At 37.9% G+C, this 22,616-nt stretch overlaps 1 protein-coding gene across 1 annotated transcript; it reads right to left on the reverse strand.

Moving 5' to 3' along the window:
* Positions 1–264: 264 nt before the first annotated feature.
* Positions 265–6,084, reverse strand: mrps22 (mitochondrial ribosomal protein S22). The gene is made up of 8 exons (XM_079481064.1): positions 5,710–6,084; positions 5,044–5,201; positions 4,709–4,873; positions 4,145–4,288; positions 3,990–4,073; positions 3,276–3,421; positions 2,647–2,755; positions 265–487 (listed from the first exon to the last, which is right to left on the reverse strand). The coding sequence occupies exons 1-8, from the start codon at positions 5,834–5,836 to the stop codon at positions 398–400; spliced, it is 1,023 nt and encodes a 340-aa protein (XP_079337190.1). The 5' UTR covers positions 5,837–6,084; the 3' UTR covers positions 265–397.
* Between the last annotated feature and the right edge of the window lie 16,532 nt (positions 6,085–22,616).

Raw genomic sequence — 22,616 nt, forward strand, 5'->3', positions numbered from 1 at the left:
GCGTACATACTACAGCATTTTATCAGTTTTCCTGGATCTGTGTAAATGCAGAACGTTTTGATAACGCCGTCAAGTGTACGTAAAACTTTTCAAAACGCACGTGTAAAGGTGGCATAAGACACACTTTTTTGGGCTTGCACTTCATGACAGACTGTGGTCACATCACTGTTGGGATTAATTCTGTAGCCGAAACGCATCTGACAAATACTGTATAGCTGAGTGAAATGTCAAGTTAATGAGGAAAACAAAAGATGCAATATTTTTATAAATATGTATTTATTATGTACAAAAACAGACCATGTTTTACAGCTTGACAACATTTGGTACTACATTGGTATACACTTCCGTAAGTAATGGCTTATTGTTGAGAAAAGTTGTATCTGTTTAATGTCCGTGTTTATGAAGTACTCAGAGATTTGGTCTGCTCATACGTTTGCACAGCCAGCTCGATGAATCCAGCTCGATGGGACTCATTCTCGCCATAAATCTAGATATTGGGGAAAAAGAGAAAGAATACATCAGAAACTGATAGACGTCAGAGATGACGTATTTTTGTATGCAAAACCAGGAAGCGAGAACTTCCGGTTCCATCGCCCCAGAGTTTATGGGTTTATAGTAAATCGCCTGAAATAAAGTCTTTGGTAAAACTACATTTTCAAGTTTTATTCTATGTTATAAAACACACCCTTTCTAACCCACTACTGATTTTTTAAAGCCTCATTGTGTCTTAAAACGGGACGTTAGACATCATCGCGCATATAAAGCCCACAAATGATGCAACATGGGCAAAAAAATCTCTTAAAACGTAGACGCGTATTTATTCCCGGAGTAATTACTAATCAGTGAATTTGTTAATCACAGAGCTTATTTTTTTAGATCTTTTTTAAAAATCTATGGGAAAAATGTAAAGGCTTCGGTCAAGGGAGCCAGCGCGGCGCTTGCATCAGGGTTAGCCTACAAAAATAAGTACTCTCATCTCTCCAGTGGGAAGCAGGAATATAGTAAAAAGGAGCCAAATATAAATTGTCCAATTAAAGACAAATGAACACAGATTGGGCATGATTAAAAAACACTGAATCAACATGCAGTCACACTAGACTTTCCTAGTTCAATGTAAACACTAAAGAACATAAATGCATTAAAGGTACAGTTCATCCTAAAATTCTTTCATCATTTACTCAACCTGTTGTTGTCACTTCAAACCTGCATGACTTTCTTTTTGCATCTACAGAAGACAAAAGAAGATCATTTGAAATATGCTGGTAAGCGAATAACGATAGTACCCATTCACTTGCATTGGTTTTGTATCCATACAAAATTAACCATAGTTAAAAAAACATGATTTAACCATGGTTACTGTAGTAAAACCGTGGTTTTGCCAATAGTAATCAATACACCAAAAAACATTGTGTTACACTTTATTTTACAGGTCCCGTGTTATAGTGTAGTTATACATTTAAGTACGGAGTAATAATAATTATGTACTTACTACAGGGTTAGGATTAGGTTGTGGTTTAGGGGTAGTTACATTTAATTATGCATAATGTATTGTAAATACGTGTAACGTGTAAAATAAAGTGTCAGCAAACATTGTTACTAGTCTTTAACCATGGTTACATTTCGTAAGGGTAGAAGTGAATCTTTACCGCCGTTGATCAGTTACCAACATTATTCAAAATATCTCCTTTTGTGTTCTGAAGAAGAAAGTCAGTCATACAGGTTTGAAACAACATCAAAATGAGTAAATGGTGACAGAATTTAAATTTTTGCATGAACTAGCCCAATATGAAATTCTCCCATCATCATTTTTATGGTCATTTTCAAACTGATACCATACTATCACGGTACCACATACATTTTTAACCTAATTATTCCATGAACTCCATGTCAAATGTAGAAAAGTTTACCCTCATACGTGAACTTTAACTTCCTGTTTCACAGAGTTAAAGGGTCAATGTGACGCATGACTGAAGTGAGCCCAAGCAGGAAGCGTGACTAAACTGCGGCCCCATGCAAAGTCTAACGTGTTTTCAAACTTCCTTTTACACACATCTAATTCGGTCACTCGCATCCCTGCCAGATTACTGACGGCAGCCCACAACTCAAGACTTTACTTCACCCCACTCTCTCTGAATGACGACCTCACGTGGGTCAGAGGTCAAAACACAGGCTAATGGGAAGTGATGTATCCCTTGCCTGACCTCTTCTTCCCTGTTTCAAGAGCTGTCAAAAGCACGTCTGAGTGAAGTTCTCTGTGAAGCCATGTGTTTTTCTGTGAGAATTTCTAAACGGACATCAAATGCGTGATGAGAGCTGCGCACAGTTCACACCCAGAGCTACCGGGATGTTTGTCAATGAATGGACGCTCTGGTTAGCCTTCCAGGAGAGGTTACAGCCTGGGGTTTGTGTGTGTTTGACTGTTTAAAAACATATAATGGAGGTTGATAGCATTTCATTAGTTCAAACCATTGACAGTCCAAATTGCAATATACAACCAAGAAATAGATTCAGGCCAGTAAGCTCCAGAAAAGATAACCAGTTGAAAGGCAAGCAAGCAGCAACTGGTTTTCGGGAGCTGCATCGAAGTAGTGAATGTGTAAATTTGCCTACAAATCATGTCATGCAACTTGACGTGTGCGCGTTTACCTTGAGAAGGTCCAGGTCAGTAGCCTGTTGAGTTTGGGCGTGACGTGCAGATTCGCTCTGAGGATGAACCAGATTAAACAAAAACACCAAGCCCACGGCATCTTGCATTCTGTAACAATAACATCACATGTCAACAGCTAGACCTCTGCATGTCGGAACAATCACAATTTAACTTGAAATCCAACACATTTTCATCGCTATCAGTTTCACATATTTTAATGTTCTGTCAAGGAATGTTCTGGGTTTAATTACAATGAATCTTGACTTTCTTTCTTGGAACGCAAAAGACAATTTAAGGAATGTAGACCTGGCTCTTTATTTAACATATATTTCAAGTGAACACAAACCTTCTGCCTCTGAGCTCCTTTAGAGTTCAACTGAAAAAGTCATACAGGTTTGCAATAGGAATAGGATTTATTGGTTAATACTGATTTTAACATGTCAATTGGCCTACCCGTGCATCTCTTGTTAAGAAACACAAATTTGTAAAACCGATTTTATTATAATTTTCAGTAAGCGGGAAAAATAATTCTGCAGTAATTGGTATGCTTATGTTGTATTGTATTTGATGTTGTATTAAATACAATACAAATGTATTTAGCCTGAATGTATTCTCCAAACACACTCACAGGTCTCTTTGCAGCATGTCTACAAGAAGTCCGTCGATTCGCTTGCCGTTGACCAGATGCCAGGTCAAACCTCCGAAGAACCGAGTGGATCTTAGGATATCGTATTTCCCATGCTTTTCAATGTCCTCATAGGTCAACGTGTGCACCTAATCGCAGAAGACATGAAACAACACCATCACAAGTCACTGAAAGAAAATGTTTTGACAAATTCTTGGCAGGGATTTGTGGTAACTATAACACCACGTTCATCCATGCGCCAACATATTTTAAATGAGCGATAAAATTATTTTTTATTTTGATTATGCTAAATGAACGCTTCAAATATCCATCTTTATCTTACACCTATCCATCTACTTACATAGAAAGCCAAGAAATAAGAAAACAATTCCTACATGATGATACCCTATCTTTAATAAAGGCATTCTGACACAAATCGATGCGTTTAAGAGAAATATCCACAAATTTCTGCTTATATAAAAAAAACTATTAAATTTTTCTCTCCCAACAGGTATCGTCTTGCCTTGTGGTAACTTGTTATAGCACTTCTTCTATTGCAACCTCTACGATTTAACGTACAAAAGGGGGTTTCATAGCCCCGCTTCTAAATTTCAAGTTTGAAAGGATGCTCTACATGGGGTTAAACGCGGGGTTCAGAATGAGGATAACCTGGGCTTAAGCAAATCTGAAAAGCCCTTATGTCAGTGACAAACTCACCCGTATAAATTCTGCAGAGTCTGGCTCAAACTGGACAATGCAATAGTTTAGGACGTCCTCATGTCGATCCTGTTCAAAGAGCATCTGCGCGAAAAGACAGTAGTCACGCTCTGCACGTTTGGAAACTGCCGAAACCTCTTGATTTTCAGACGTACCTTGAGATTCTCTTCTTGAAATATGGGAAGAGGCGTAAGCTTGCGACCCTCTTTGGGGAAATAAACTTGTACGATCCGGTCTCGTTCTTCCCATGATGCTTTTCTCAGTGTTCCACTGGGCTCTCTCACGACAATGAAGCGTTCCTTTAAAGTGATGCGAGAGAAAAAGCGGAGCGACAATGAGAACAAGACATTCTTAGGTCTCAAATCACAGATGTCCTTCGGAAAACAAATTCGCTGTTTTTCCGGAAAAGCACTTTACTTTTTTTTTTAAATGATTACGTACTGTGTTGCCCGCTCCCCCCCCCAAATAAAGACTTATCATTTTAAACTTAAGACATATTCAATTTACAATGCCAAAACATCAATTATTTGGTCTTGTTTTTCTGACGTTTGATTGCAGAAAATGTCTATATTTCTAAAATGCCAAAAAAATATGTGAGCCCCCCTCGGAACCGTCTTCGGGTCCCCCAGGGGGCCACGGCGCCCAGTTTGAGAACCACTGGGTTGGACCATTAAAAACACATATCAAATGATTCAGACACAGATGCTTGTCTTTCTTACTCGATGTGGGATGTTAAAGTTGATGTCGGTGAAAACATATTTGGCAGCATCCATGCCCTCCAGTATCTGATCTTCAGAAATCACGTCGTTAATGGGCTTTCGCTCAGGCAGGACCGGAGGCATCTTGAGCAACAGTTTCGCCTCCCCATCTGCTTTTTGCACTGCCTATACACCCACAATAACAAAACACCCATCAAACACAAGCATGTCAATGCACATGCTGGATAAACATACAACACCAATATAAATCTCGGAATAAAACACCAACACATCCATCCCATTGTGAATGTTTCCAGTTCAGAATCCTGTCCCACATTCGATAAAATATACCTCACCTCCTCTAATTCAGCATCTGTCATGAGTTTGTACTTAGGTGGCTTTAGCTGCTGTTTCAAGGGCCGGAAGACTTTCTGCAGATCCAAACCTGTGATTTTGGTCAGAATATCTTGAACCTCTGGATCTGTAAATTGAGTTCTAGGAACATTCGTTGAACCTGGACAGGAAAAATAAAACGTGATCAATACAGCTGTCAAGACTTCTGCAATGTCAGTACTGACACAATAAGATGACAAAGACGCTATAGCATAATACTTTGGAATAATTTATGCATAAATACCCAAATTGGAAAGCATGCTATGGTGAATGTCAGTCAATCGATAATGGTTTATTATTTTGTCAAACTCTTTACACAACAGCATTTATTAATACTGTAACAGGTAGTTTTACCAAATGTTGCATTTACGATTTTCATTAAAAAGAGTCATTTATTAAAGTGAATAAGAAGCGTTTAAGGCAATTACGGCAATGAGATTGTTAATGCATGCTTTTAAACACGTCAGATCTTGTTTTCAATGCTTAAGCTTTCTGGTCTCATTTCTTTCATTAAAATAATCACGTTTAATATTAAGGGGTAAGTTACAAACACTGAACGCACAAGGTCAACGCAACACCGTTATAATGCAACTGCAGATTGCGCAGTGTTAGCATCTCTGTGTACTCACTGATGTCTGGTGCTGACACGCACAGCAATCTTCTTGTAACCCGCAAAAGCATTCGGGCATTTTGATCCACGACTTTAACACAACAGTGAGACCTCCACACACACCGCGCTACACCGAAGGCTGCCATGTTGGAATGACGTCACCATCCGTAGCTGAACTTTCACCTTAGGGAACCGCAAATCGCAGCATCATAAATAACTACATGCCGCATTAGCATCTGTTTCTATGGGCCGATAAACGTTGGTAATCCGCCGTATTGGAACGTAAAGTTATCAAATTCGGCTATTTAAATCCCCGTGGATTACACAGCCACGGCTGCGCAGTGTTGGGGCATTCTAGTCAACGGTGACCGGCGTCAGTGGACTGTTCCAAGATGGCGGACACTTCTACGTGCATACGTGCATAGCATGATCGCCGCCATATTTGATAGGGCAAGTCCGCCCCACGAGCACGCGTAAACTGGAGAGCTTCGTTTTTTCTGGTTTATTCAAATAAAAACTGAAATGATGACAGAATGCGCGTGTCCTTAATAAACAGCTAATGTACATTTCATGTACACTGAATAAGCTTTATGCCAAAGAACTTGCCTGACTGTGCGCATTACATCCAGATATGTTTTACTCAAACTGTCCTTAAGATTGTTATTATTATTATTTACCGCATTCACTGCCTTTTTCTTTTAGTAAATAAATAATAAATGTAAATACATTTACCAGTAGATGGCGCAAGAGGTTAACAGTGTCTGATCTCAGCTAGTACCCAAACACACTTCTTCAAGTCACATCAGCTGACCCTGGACTTTATCATACAGATAGTGTACATTACACTTTTAAAGCCATGAAAAGCTTTAACATCAGCTCTGTGCAGTACACAGGAACAACATGTGATGATTCATCTGTTTTCCAGCACCCTCGCATTGCAAGTTTTATATCCATGCACTACTTTTTAACACTTTCCAGACAGGTTTGTAAAAATGTAATTTATACTTATACTATTCATGTAGTGTGTTTTTCTTATTTTCCCCTGTAAAGCTGCTTTGGAGCTAAAGCGTATTATAAAAAAAAAATTGAATTGAATTGAATACTGCATATTTTCTCATTTTATTTTCACCTCCAAGCTCAATATTTTGGAGTGATTTCTTTTGTGATCGTACAGTTTCCTAGATGGAAAGTAAATCTCCTGAGCTAGTGATGTGTCATAATCTGGTCCTTTTTGCAGTAAGATTACCTATGTGTGTGTGTGTGCGCACGCATGTGTGTGTGTGTGTTAATAGTCCTAGTCACCAGAGGCAAGACTGGTTTACCCTTTCAACAAGCAACAGCTGTCTCCATACCAGACACACACACACACACACACAGAACTGATCTCATAATTGTAGTTTTTTTATATAATTCTTAAAGAATCTAGATTAGTCAGAACGTATTGTACCAAAATAAAAATATACCACAATATGTTTACACAATCAAAAGTGAAGCGACGCCTTTTTGTCCTTTTATGAGCATTCCTAGTTCCCAGGTTAACAGGTTTGTTTTCAGGGGCTTTAGTAAATATCATTATCTCAGTATCTCACTTGTACAGTACAGCTTCTATGTGTGTTCTGTGTGTCCAGGAAGGTGAGAGCTTGACCCAGGATTGCCGACTGCACGGGGAGTGTGTGATTACATGTGTATGCACACTTATTGTATATGAAGACTAATTCAATGTATGTTTATTTTGGTTCCTACACACCAGCCAGAAAATGGAGGGTTCACGGAAGGGTAAAACGGAAAGGTCTGTGTGCGTGTGTGTGTGCGTGCGCACTCTCAGGGGCAGTAATAAGGCTTCAAGGACTGAAGCATTGGTATTTCTCAGTTCAGTGGGAGGGAAACGAAGGAGAGGTTGGAAAAGGGCACAGTGACACTAAACCTGACTGCTCTCTTGCGGAATTGCTCTCCCGTGTTCTTTCTTGTTTTTCGTCATCACACCCATTTTAACACAGTTGTTTTTTTATTTTTCTGCTTTCCATTTCATCCTTCATATTATCGACTCTTTCTCACCTTGAGTGTCTCTTATATAATATAATAATTAATGTGTGTAGTGTCTTTTATTGATATTATTGAGAAAATGTATAGAATGGAAAGTTATGGTAAAACACTGTAGGAAAAGTAATACTTTAGTTAAAAAGTTGCCTTAAAATGTAAACTCGAATTTTAAATGATGATATATGAAATACAACTAGATTTTTAATAAATTCTAATTTAAATATAATTTATTAAATTATAAATGTAGTTTTAAAGTTTGAATAAGGTGGAATTATTTTTGCCGTGTACACTTTAAATGGCCTTTAAATGGCAATGTTATATTAGATTTTTACATACTAAACCAGGGCTGTCAAGGTATCAGATTTTAACAACAGGATAATTTTTTTACACCATTTTAGATGTATTATAGATTTGACAAAAAGGGTGTGTTTTTGAGAGACAACATGTTGTGCTTTGTAGGATTTATGTGAATTAAATGCACAAATCAAAAGCGATTGTACCCTAAAAATGGAGAAAGCACTTCATAGAACATAAAATAGTTTCTATATTTCATGTGCCCATTAAAGAGGAACGTGAAACATTTATGGACATGATCAATCTGAAACCATAACACTGTCATGTAAAAATATCTCTAGAATTTACAGAATTGATTTATGTAATTTAGTTGCAATAGTTTGTTCAAAGATAAATGAACATTAAACATTAACAAGTCTTTATCTTTACTGAAGAAACTTTAAAATAATAAAGCATTCTATGAACCAGATATCCTTCTTTTTCCCAGATTGTTATTTTATAACAATTTTATAACGTCCGTAAAGGTAAAGACTTGTAAATGTTTAACGTTCATTTATCTTTGAACAAACTATTACAAGTAAATCACATTAATCTAAATCTAATACTAACGCCTCACATTAATGTTTAAACCACTAAATATCGACATCAGATGGTGAAAACCTTAGCTTGTCTGCATATGCACTCCACCCAAAAATGAAACTTCTGTCATCATTTACCCACACTTATGGTTTCCAAACCTGTATAAAAGTCTTTGTTCTGATGAACACATAGAAGGATATTCAGAAAAATGTTCCTGACTTCAGTAGGAAAAATTCTTGTATTAATTATTTAATTTATTAAAGCAATCCGTTCTGTGGCAACTTTGACTACCAGTTAAATCTTTGCGACTATGGTAGTCAATGATGTCCCAGAAATATCAGTTGCTAACATTCTTCCAAATATATTTTTCTCCGTTCAGCAGAACAAAGAAATGTTTAGGTTTGGAACAACATTGGGGTAGAGTGATTCATGGCAGAGTATTAGTTTTCGGGAGGAGTATCTCTTTAAAAGATAGTGTTTATTACAATAGAGCATGGTGTTCTTAACCTTTTTGACTCTTAGGCCCCTTACAACAATATTCAAAAGTCGCGCTCCCACTCACAAAAACTCAAAATGTCTACACTGTACAATATTTTAGTGCTTTAAATTAATTTAAAAAACTTTATTTGTTAAATCATTTTAAATATTAGTCATCTTCAGGCCCCCTTGAGACTCAGTTGGGACCCCTTTATCGGCCATGCTCGCCCTGTTGAGAACCACTGACTACACAATTGATTTCATTTTGGAATTTTAGCCCACTTCGGGAAAAGATGTCAAATTTTTGGTCATTGTTATTCAGACATTCCCTCACACGTACACACACACACACACTCAGACAGTAGGAAGACTGCAATCAGGATGAACACAATACGGGAAAGCACTTTAAAGGAGTATATTTGGATGATGAATTAGAGAGACTATATATAGACCTTGTTTTAATGCTTTCTCGTTCTCTCAGACCAGTTAGAGGCTGCGGAAAAACCATGTTTATCCCAGTCATCCGTTGTGGAAATGAACTAACACGCAAGGACCCAGCGTAAATGGAGGTGGAATACAGTCGTTGATGATCATTATCATTCATTTAAAAATCTAGAAAGGTGTTAAATAATTTAAATTATTAGTTTAAACCTAAACGGACACTATACGCACGATTGGCTGCCAACACGTGTTCACCTCACCCAGTGACTGAACTATAGAAAAGAGTACCAGCTTTAAAGCTCGTTCCTGACATATGCGCACCGGGGTGCGTACTTCTAAGGCATTTTTATAAAAGCGACATAAATATCTTAATTCAACTAAGGCATAGTCCTGGCTTAAGCTATACGGTGTCTCTGAAACTGGGCCATAATGACTCATTTTCTAAACCCTGCATTAAATCAACCGATAAGATGTGAGTTTGCAGTTAATGTGAGGTTTAAGCTCATAGCCGTAATGGTTTGGGTCTTGGGTAAGCCGTTTTCGACTAAAAACGGACAACGTTTTATGCGTTTTGGCTGTTCGTTTGCACGAACACGGTGTTTTGGGGCAATGATAAAAAGCTGACCGGTTGCACAATCTCTATATAACTGTGTATGTGACAAACAAAATCTTGAATCTTGAAAATGCAAACCTTTGAAAATGTGTTTCAAAGTGCAAATGTTTGAAAACAACATTGTTGTCATGTCTGTGTTAAACTGTGAAAACTCTAGGGGTCAGTCGATCAATTGCAGTTTTATTCTCTTCCGTGTTGGCTTCACGAGACAGATCGGAAGGTTGCCGTCTGGTAATGAAGGAAAAAGCCAGATCGACACTTGGAATAGTGCCGCTTCTCCTCCATATTGAAAGGAGCCAGCTGAGGTGGATCGGGGCATCGGGTTAGGGTGCATCCAGGGCGCCCTCCAGTGGAGGTGTTTAGGGAAGAGATCCCCTCGAGAGAACGGGCTGGATAGCTTCGTTTCATTCATACCTTGCATTACTTTCTAAGGCAGATGAATCTGTAGAGAGTACCTGCTCCTCTTGTGTCATTGTTTCTGAGCACTCCTGATCATAGAGATTGTTCTCACACACACACAACAGCTGGATCTCAGCAGTGCACAGTGACCCTGAAGATAAGCTCGGACTGTACTTCTACCACACAAAGACACACACACACACACTGATAATAAGACAGCTGTGTGGAGGAGACCTTCATCCCGTTCTTTTCCTTCTCTGGTCTTTTATTCATGTTTGTAAAAAAGTGTGTTTTCCTAACCACCGTTTATTTTTCTTCTTTAACAGAGGTAAACGTGCATGGAGACATATATAAGTTGCTTATGTTAGTATAGCATATGAACATTTTATCATCAGCAGGTACAAAGGAGGTGTTCAGGGAGCGCCTGGAAAGAGATCTTGGGGCAGACCACAGAGATTGTTTACATTTAAGATTTTAGCAGATGCTCCTAACCTAAATTTGATAAAAGCGATAAAAGTGTAAACGGAGGAGTACAAAATAATGTGAGAAGGACAACCGTGGCCCAATGTTTCTACATGGGGATGCTGTGCATTTGGCAATTATTCACACTCTCCACAAGGCAACACTGCCATTGTTTTAAAGGTCATAATAAATTGAAAGGAAGATGAATTGAATTGTCCCCGAGCGGCAACCTTCCGGGTTCTCTCGTGAAACCAACAAGAGACTTAAACTGCAATTCATCGACTGGCCGCTAGAGACTGGCTCCAAAACAGAGCAGAATCCCATTGAGCCCCATGTTTAAATGCCCAGAAAAAAACACGTTTACAGCCTGGTTCAAAAAATTATTTGCCCTTCGTGTCAACTGTGAGAAGGGTGACATTTTCTCATCCGGTTCAATTTTCTTAAGCCTTTAAAATCGGAATAAATAACCTTTTTTCCCATTTTTGGTTAACCGGGAGTGACGCGTGCAGTGAAGCGCTACCAAGATGGAGTCCGCTGGCTCCGCCCACTTTAGGCTTCAAAATTGCTTGTCACAAACCTATGGGTGACATCACGGGCACTACATCCATTTAAATAGGTATATATAAACCGATTTCCATCTGTTCCTTTTTTGTGTTTTTTTTTCTTACTTGATTTAACACAACCAAAAATCATTGAATTAAAAGACTACTTCACCTTCAAAAATGAAAATTCTGTCATCGTTTATTTACCCTTTTGTTATGTCAAACCTGTTTGACTTCCTTTCTTCTGCAGAGCACAAAAGAAGATGTTTAATATTTGTTTGGGTAACAGCACAGCCCCCCATTCACTTCTATTGTAACCAATGCAAGTGGATGAGGGGCTGTTAACAGCATTCTTCAAAATGTCTTCTTTTGTGCTCTGTGGAAGAAAGAAAGTACAGTCACAGTTATTGATTGCATGAATTGACCAAAAACTGTATATACTAATGAAAACTTGCGTCGCAAACCTTCTGAACTGAAGCCAAGATATGACTTTATCTGACGATATTCATGAAAGCAACGCACACAGTCAGATCTTGTTTAGACATCATGATGCAATCCGTCACGAGAGCCAATGACACATCACATTACGAGATATAATGGCTGTCACTTGATCTGTACCGGAAAACAAGATTTGCCTGTGTACATACATATCTTTATTTTGATGAACACAGAGAAAGATATTTGGAAGAATGTGAGCAATATTTAGGTTCTGAGACATGACTCACTAGTAGGCAAAATTAGAAGTTGATGGTGCCCCAGAAATGTTTGCTTTCCTAAATTCCTAAAAATATCTAATTTTGTGTCCAACAGAAACAAGTTATAAATAAGTAGAACATACATAGTAGAAGTAAACTTTTATTGCATTTAATTTGTGCTACATATTAACCGTGATATTTTTAACATAAAATGTGTGTGCGTAATTATTAGTTAGTTGTGTGCTAATGATTCTCACAGATCGAGCTGTGTGATAAAAGAGGACTTTACTTTATTTCAATGATACAGCATCCAAAACAAAAGCAACAAAAGACACATGTTTCTTATCTACATCTCAGTAGTGTAATTTCTAACTGCACATATTCTTTGTTTAGGCCTCCATATGTGGAGTTCAGACATAATTCTATCATAATCTAATTAAATCCACTTAAATTAAAATAATTGTTGTCGATTTTGTCCCCTAAATAACGCTCAATTGCTTTAGAAGTTGAGAATTTAAGCAATGCGACTATGCAGGAATCGAACCTACAATGAGAGAAGTGTGACAACTATTCTTATCCAAATACCACGAACTGTTTGTATTAAGTAGTTCTTAATCAGTGCTGTGTGTGTCTTTCAGTAGTCTAGATGTGAAACTAAAATAAACAAATCCTTGCTAGTTAAGACTGCACATTTACTTTCACTTATCAGAGGCGATACGTGTGTGTTTATATCGGCTTCACTCTTTGTTATGGTTAAATTTACGTTCATTACAACATTTTTCTTGGAATCACGAGGGCCTGAAATGACTCATTAGAGGAGGAAAAATATTTCAAGAACTGTCAGCCTGATCTATACAGACTGCATGAACTCTGTTTTATCATTCTTTGATCAGATCTACGACAATCTCAGTTCTTGGTCGGAGAGACAGGACACCGCACTTGTGTTACACTCATTGAGAAAAATGTACCACAAACTAACACGGTATTTACAATGAATAAATAAATAATCTAATCTAATATTTTTTTTTACATTTATGTTAGTCATAAATCATGAAAATCCATTGATATGAATGCATATATTGCTTTTAAATGTGTACTTTTTAAAATGCTGTCAAAGGCATTCTCAGACATCTCTACCGATCATTAAAAAAAATTCTGACGCTAAATCTAACTGTGATTAAAGGACGGTGGGATAATTTCCCATACATTTGGGAAAATTGTAACCTCGCCGTCCTTCTCATGATGTCATGGCGTGAAGACTCTCCGAGGGGATCGTGCTGAAAGGATCGGTGTGCCGAGCCAATGTAAACGGGGCGCCTTGGAGCCACGATGCAGCGTTGAGAACACGGACACCAGTTACGAAAAGACTCAGATATGGATCGTTTGGTCTGAGCGCGACTGCAGCTTGAGTCAATTATTGGTGTCATCTTGATCCAATTTCACTGATCTAAAGGGGAACAGAGGGAATGAGGAGGTGGGGGTGCAGAGGAGGGCAAATTCTGGTCAAATATCCTGAGTGCACAGCACCCCTACCCCAAAAAAACCTTTCCCCACCTCAACCAGCCGCCGGTCACTTCGACCCCCAACGGGGCCAGAGGGTCAGTGGCAAAAAGTGTGACACGCTCTTAAATTTAATGAGTGGTGATCGCAGGGCGGCGACATCACATTACACCTGCATATGATTCCAGTTCGTGTTCACGTGATGATTTGATTTCCATAATCTCTACTGATATCCTGATGGTGAAACATATTACATCGTGTAAGGTGAGTTCGTATAACTCTTGCAACGTCTTAGCCTGATCTAACAGGAATTTAAATATTTTACCTGACGGAAAATTTGGATGAATTCGTACATGAGAACCTTACAAAAATGTACAATTTTATGTGAAATTAACACTCAAAGTGTATATATAATCCACACCTCAAAGTGTGGATTATACAGTTTATACACTGTGAGAGTTAATTTGCACATTTTTAACACTTGTGTACAAATCTTGGGTTGGCTACGTAATACATAAGTAGGCTGATACTTCTCAAAAGAGGGTAAATTGTATTTGGTAGTAGCTGTTGAAAAGAAAATAACCATTGTAATAAAGCAACGTTTCAATCATCTCCTGGTAAAATGTTTGAAATTACAAGTAAAGATGGGCTTCAATGGAAACGCCTTTAAATACCAACTTGCTTTGAGACACATACCACGCAGACACGGTTTGGACGGCCCTACAAAACCTGAAAACATCCATAAGCCCTGTTGAGATCTGAGCAAATCTGCCTCTGGTCTTTATCCACACGACCTACACAATATATTACAACCTCCTACCAAAACATAACATAACATGGTGGTGCTTTCGTTCTGTCGTCCGCCGTATCATCTTTTCAATTATTTTAAATCCTTACGATGACATTTAGTCTGTTTACACTGACAATATTGATATTATTGTAGCTAATGGTTTTTGGTGTGGCCATGAAGTGATCTACATACATCTGTTTTGCCTGATTTCCTTGAGATAGTTAATGCCGTCCGAGTATTGGGTTACCTGTGCGAAGCGTGCGCTTGAAGCCAGGTGCTGCTGAGTCTGGTTACCGGAGCATCACTCAGCAATGGATGTGAAATACTGGGTTAAATAGACAGAAATGGTAAACCACTGTGTTTGGACATCACAGGTTAGATACCAATGTGAAAACCGTACCAACCGATTTCACATTTTTACACTGTAACATTTTGCAAGAAATATAAAAACTTTCTTGAATGTTTTATTCTTATGCATAGTTTATGCAGCCAGTATTTTATGAGGTCCCTAATTCATAAGAATTAATATACAGTGTTATTCATAGAAATTAATTTGATTATTAGAGAAAACAATAATGCAGCCCCACACGCAGTGTTAACAGTTACTGTAATTTAAAGACTTTTCCCTTTAAAAAAGTAAAGTGAGGAATTACTCTTCCGTAATTTAATTACAGTTACTTCAATTACAGTTAATGTAATTGATCCAAATACTACGTATACAATACTGGAATTGACATTAAAATTCAAAGTCTAACTTTAAAATGCACGTATTGATGTATCTTTCCTCACATTTGTAATACTTCAGTCAGTTAACAAGAGTACTTTTTGTAGTTTTTTATATTATTTAATTAAATGTTTCATGTCTATCCTTGAATCACTTAAAACGAATAAAGGTTGCTATAGGATATAGAAAGTAATTAGTAATAAGTAATTCAATACCTTTTGGAGAGAGTCATTTGTACAGCAATATAATATTGGATTTGTAATTAATAACTAGTAGTGAATTACTTTTTTATTACCCAACACCGCCCACACGTAAACTAAATGTCACAAAGTAGTGAAGGTAAACAACCGATAGTTTTATCCCCGGTAAGCCAAATACATTTTTGCATCTCCTTTACACAATCTGACATTTTTCTTTAAAAGAATTAGACAGTCTTACAGAAGAGATTTTCCGATAACCTTTTCCCTTCCCGATACCGATTCCGATATCTGTGCTCAGGGTATCGGCTGATATCGAGTACTGAGCCGATTCCTGGGTTTGTATCTTGCAGCTGTACTAGCCCTGTATGAATTCATTTTATTTTATGGTATGCTTCAGAAATATTAGTATCGGTATCGGGACAACCCTAGTTTACAGTAGACTATATAGCTACAAGCTATATACTGTAGCTACCTTAAATTGTGAATCAATATAACGTGTAGGATTTTCATTAGGAAAATCCATGAATCCATTTGCCAGTCTCAGGACATGACTGGGAGCACTCTCATAGTAGTTGCCATCTTTTAAGCATAAAACAATTTGAATGTTAGAAACGTTTTTTTTTTTATTAAGTTATTAACGCAAACGCACATACGTCATTTTACTCTAAAACATATTGCGCCATTGCAGTTTGTGCTAAGTGTGTTCCTGATAATCCCTGACATTAATACACACGTACAAACACACGCCTGATACAATTACAGTTACACACTCGGATACAATTGCAAAGACGCTAAACGCATAAACAGAGTGCAGATCTCTGTATATGAGGCACACCACACGGACGCACACACACACAGGAATGGTGAAAGTCTATCCGAGTCCATGTCTGACAGAGGGGCTAAGAGGTTGGCGGCACATTGCAGGTTTATTGAATTAATTACGATAAGGATCAGAGCTTTAAACGGGGGTGAGACACTGGCTGGAAAGACACTGGAGCCCTTCAAGCAATCTCTCTCTTTCTCTCTTTCTCCCAGCGCATGATTGGATTGGTCGTGTCAGAGTTGAACTGTGTGTGACAGTAACTAACTCCATAAGGTAAGCCGAGGGTTGAGCTCGGTCAGCCGCACAACTTGTCCACTCGCTACACGCGAAAAATTAGTCCTGCATACTGAACAAATAAGGGGCTGGGCTCGGCCCGGCGGTGTGTGTGTGATGGCAGGGGGTGAGGTTTGGAAAGGTTGAAGGGGTCACTGCAGATACAGTTACCAGATCAGAAATAAAGAGGGTCATTCTGGCATGACACATTTGTGTGTGTGCTTATTTTCAAATAAAACATTAAAGCTTGAATGTTTGAGTGACGTATGAATGAATAACCGAAATACAGGTGTGTTAGATTCCTGTCGAGTTTGCTTTGTAGATTGACACCCCAAAGGCAGGAATGGTTTTCATGAAGAGCTCCTGGGTTTGTGTGTGTGTGTTTTTACAGAGCAATTACAGTGATTATAATCAGTAAATGTGTGCTTGTGTGTGTTACAAATGCTCTTTATAAATGTTTTGACGGGTAATCTGTGTTTTGTAACGAAATCAAGCATTTATTTTGCCAAACGCGTAATATTGTCTGTTACGTATAATATTTATAATAACCTTGAATGAATTATCAACAGGGTCATATCCTTACGATACCAAATGAACGCTTTTTATAGCGCAGTGTGTTTATTTGGCTGTGTTGACATTCGGTGATGTTTACGTTTATTAGGATCATAATTTCTAAGCTCTTTAAGATAAAACACTATGGTATTTCAAAGATTCTCATCTGATCTCTAATCTTTCCCAGTGTGTGTGTGTGTGTGTGTGTGTGTGTGTGTGTGTGTGTGTGTGGCAAGGCTAAGTGTGAACAGATGTACCACAATATTTTCTCAGTAAGGGAGAATCACAGTGCGACAATAACCTACAGCTGAATCAGCGTACTGTCCTGCCACACAAACACACGCACACGCATACACGCATACACACATAAACATCGTCTCTAACCCACACCCACGTGTTTAAACATACTGAACATTCCCCAATGCAGAATGCACACACAAACATATAAAAAGTAAACTGTCTCATTAAAATAGACATCGAATGTCTGGGTGTCGGAGTGATGTGACATTACACAAGACATGAATGTGATGTTGCTACTGTCAATACAGCTCATCATCAAGCCAACGGCGTTGCAAGTTTCCGCATTTTTATTAAAATTATTTTACAAAATGATAATGCTTTGTTTTAAAGCCCATCAGGTAACAATAACATATCAAACTTTATAAAGGTAAAAGTATGGGTAGAGGTGACTCTCTATCTGCTTTTTTGCATGTTGTCAAGACGGTCGGCTCAACAATTTGTAACCATGATGATATAAGCTTACAAAGAACGACTTGCTTATGGCAATTAACATTACTATTAAAGGGGTAGTTCACCCCAAAATAAAAAAATTGTTCTGCTAAACAGAAAGGAAAATATTTGGAAGAACGTCAGTAACCAAACAGGTCTCATTCCACATTTACTGCCATAGTAGGGAAAATAAATACTACGGGAGCCAATGGGGAATGAAAACTTTTTGGTTATTTTTTTGGGGTGAAAAGAAATTTGGAACAATCTGAGGGTGTGTATATGATGACCGGATTTTCATTTTTGGGTGAACTATCCCTTTAATTAACATTTACTATTACTTTTACTATTAGCAATACTTAAAACTATATTATGTTAATAGTGTAGAATAACACATGCAGGATGTTTTCGACTATTAAATTATAATCTATAGTATAATCAACACTCATCCATAGTACCCCTGGATTTACTGTATACTTGGTCAAATGTACAGTTCTGAATGAGTTGTTTTCTGTTCTTTATCAGGTAGGCTGGTTTACTCGGCTGACTGATAGATGAGGGTGTTATACAAACATTGACTTCTGATAATGTAAACATCAGTGCAATAATTTGATCTTAAATCATTAATTTAAAGATAACATGGTGAAATACTATCTCTGACGCTAATTACAGATAATGTGTCAGGTGGTCTGTGCTAATAATGAAAAATGGATTTCAGTCATCACCTAGGGTTGATGCTGTGGAAGCTATTTGTATAATGACACCTTAACACTGCCTTTTGGAATGACACAGCGCTGTGGTATCACATTTACAAACACTGCACACACACACACACACACACACACACACATACATGCCAAATGGCAGTTTTCACTCCACACCAAGACTGGTAGACATTCCATTGCGTCAGGGCTCCCACACCTGGCATGTAAAGACATTGCTCCGTTTCTGAAAATGAAAACGTGTACATCCACTTCTTCTGTAAAACAATGCATCATATTTTGCAGTTTTAAATATTATGTTTTTCCTTGTATAAACAGATACACTATAAATTATTTCTGACTTCCTTAATTCCCCTGACACCAACGTTTTTCACAGAAATCTGATTCTCTCACGAATACCAGCATGGAAGTTTCTGTCCGCTTACTGAACCAACACTTTTAACTTCCTCACTATTTAAGCTCTTACTCTTCCGGTCTGCAGTTCTCTTTATCGATTTTAGAAATAACTTAAAAATACACTGTCAAATTAGATGGTGTGCCCCAAGGACAAGTGTTAGGTTCATGAGAGTTCATTGATTGATAGGACTGCAATTATCTGCACTCATATCTATTATATTCTCTCTCTCTCTCTCTCTCTCTCTCTCTCTCTCTCTCTTCACTTTTGGATTAGATTTAGACACACCAAAAGCTTTTCTCAGATCTCTGCCAGCTGTGATATCCCACTGCCACACTGTCCTACATACACACAGCTCAAGGAGAGCATGCAGTCATGCACACATCTGAATAAGCACTGTAGATAGGCATGTCATCTGTGTCTCTAATCTGTTGTTGTTTTTATTGGTGCTTAAAGGTATAGCTCATAAAAAAATGTCATAATTTATTAATCTGCAGGTCAATTAAAACCTGTAAATAAGTATTTTTAGCAGAAAACAAGTCACATTTCTCAGTGTTTTTTTTTGTCATTACAATATTCTGTTTAACACAAAAAGAGATATTTTGCAAACAGTTCTAGGGCACATTTGACTACCATTAAAATGTTTCTACTATGGTTGTCAGTTGCCAACATTCTTACAAATATCTTTCTTTGTATTCAGCAGGTTTTGAACAACTTGTAAATGGATTTTGGATAAACCCTCCATTTAATGACTGATAAAAGCTTGTGGATAGACTCTTGTGTGATTGACAGCTGTAGGTAAACAGTTAATTCTCTCTCTCTCTCTCTCTCTCTCTCTCTCTCTCTCTCTCTCTCTCTCTCTCTCTCTAACACATGATCCCCCACATCGTCCCTTCGGCTGGCTGCACTGTTGAGTTGTGTATTCCAGCTGGTCTCTTCTCTCTAGTTTCTGATGTTTGATGTTTCTACTGAGCCCAAAGCTTCCCTCATGAGCTTATATATATGCGTGTGTGTGTATGTGTGAAGTCCAGGTGTTTGCTATTTGGGGGTTGTCTGTCAGTCTTGGTTTGGTTGGGGTGTGTAGAGTGTTTTTGAGTATGTCTAAGTGTGTTCACCCCATGTATGCATGGTTGAATTGGGCCGGGTGGAAAAATTCCTTCCATACCAATAATCCTCATATAGACACCTGTATCAAAAACACAGGTTTATTTAACAGATTTATTTGTTGAAGTATAATATACTGTATATACAGCTTAATGTATGTAGGTAGGTAAAATTAAAATTTTTGTTTAATTCTGTGAACTACAAACAATATTTCTTCCAAAGTTCAAATTTTTTTATTTACATTCATTTGCAGAAAATGAAACTGGAGAAACAAGTCAAAATAGGAAAAGATGCTCTGAGACATACATCACCTACTTTGACCTACAGGTGCGTCTTTGTTGGTCATGTGACCAAGTGGAAACACAAACAAATACATATTGGATAAGCCATTTAATCGTTTGACTTCTAAAGACAGTAAACATAATTGCTCTGTTTATGTGTTTTAACATGTCATCTTAAAACTCAACCAACTGCTTGTTTGTGTTGTCGGCATTTTTGTATGAATGGATGTGAATCATATTAAAATGTTTCACGTAAAAAACCAAGAATGAAACCCCACCCCAAAACCTAGCATGCAAAAGCAGATCATACTGAGCATACTGCATGGAAACTGTTAAGATTAGATTTGCCGTGAGATTGTGTTGAATCTTAACAATGCTTTGTTCATGAATACTTGAAAATAACCTGTTGCAAAAGGCACACACATGGATAAAAACACGAGGTTGTATTTTTATCTAGTTCATATTACAATGCCAGCGAAATGGCAGGAGGATGTTTGACGGAAAAGGCGTGTCACGTGCATGCATGCAAGCGGGATGTCCAATCAGAAAGCTGCGTCATTAACTCTCTTCCTTTCCCATCGCATAGACACGATACAATTAATCAGTGTTCTGCATACACGCATAACAACATCTCGCTCTTTTCTCATTTTTTCATCTGCCACTCAACCAAGTCTTTCCTGGTTTCCCGCGTCATCTGCTGTGTTTCCTGTCTGAAAAAGCTCTAATCATTCTCCATTTCTTGTTTCGAGCAGAGAACATCCCTCGTCTTCCCTTCATGTCTCGTCGTTCATTCAGCTCTAATTGGGATCTGTCATCGCCGGGATCTGAGGGTTTATTATTAGAGGGGTGCTTCCTGTTGCAGATAAAAATAATCAAAGGGCTCTGCGAACACATGTAATAGGGTGTCCTCTGGGGCGGGTATCGTGTGTGTGTGTGTGTGTGTTAGGACGAGGGCCTGCTTCGATATGGTCTCGCCGAAGTCTGTCTGTTGCTTCTTTGTCAGGGGTGAATTCAGGGGTCGGATGTAGATGTCTTTAGTCACGTGTTACCACCACCATACCTCTTACACCCCTCCTGTCCACCCTGTTCAACCACGGAGCAGTTCAGTCTGCCGTTTGTCAATTAACACCTAGTCACTCTGAACCCTCCCCTTCAAACAAGTAAGAAATAAAAAACCTGTGAACCAGACATGGCCCTCCATTCACTTAGTCTTTCATTACCACCCACCTCCACTCACACACACACACACACACACACACACTCGCACACGCTATCTGTTTTCACCATCCACCTCGACAAGAGAGTGAAAGGGAAGAAAAATGTCAGCGGCCATTTTGCGCACCTGTCAGCTGTGCGGTGACAATATGGCAGCTGCTGATTTGTGAACATAATAATTTATAATTGTAACAGAATGTAAAAATGCTAAGAACCTGAAAATACTGTATACAGTTAACGGCTACACTTTATATTGATAGACATCATACTGATGATAAGTAACTTTGCAGCTACTGTACATGTCAACTAATTCTCATTGCAGTATTAGTACAGTGTTAGGTTAAGGTTAAGGTTAAGGTTCTGGTTGGGTATTGAGTATTATTGGGTTAGGAGAACATGCTATAAATGTTTTTCTTTTATGAACTATTATAATAAATTGTTAGTTAATGTTTACTAATACTTCACTCATTGGTAGTTCACAAGAACTATATTTTTCTAATACGGTGATACATGTACGTTTACAGTGTAATGTTAAAATAATGCATTTAGTAAATACAAAATATCATTCACTATATTGAGTACTCTCTCTACAAATGGTGCATCAATAGGTAACTGGGTAATATTTATAATAGGTACATCTCTTTTAAAAGTAAAATAATAGAGACATAAAATATATAGATTACTATATTTTATTGTGATTTTTTTTCTAATAAGGTGGTACATGTACTTTTACAGTGTAATGTTTTTAGTAAATACAAAATATCATTAACTATATTGAGTACTCTCTTTAAAATGGTGCATCAATTGGTTCCATGAAGAACCTTTAACATACGAAGAACCTTTCTGTTTCACAAAAGGTTCTTGGTGGCGAAAAAAGGTTTCCCAGATTATAAAATGGTAAGAAAGAGATCGTTCTTCAAAGAACCTTTGACTGAATGTTTTTTGTGGAGCCAAAATGGTTCTTCATGACATCGCTGTAAAGGACCTTCAAAGCAGCTTTATTTTTAAGTGTGTATATACAGAATGGTCACTTATGATGGACTTTGATTGTACATGTGGCTGCTTGTTTCCATTTGTATT

This window comes from Barbatula barbatula (assembly GCF_947034865.1).
Source record: "Barbatula barbatula genome assembly, chromosome: 19".
Taxonomy (NCBI): domain Eukaryota; kingdom Metazoa; phylum Chordata; class Actinopteri; order Cypriniformes; family Nemacheilidae; genus Barbatula; species Barbatula barbatula.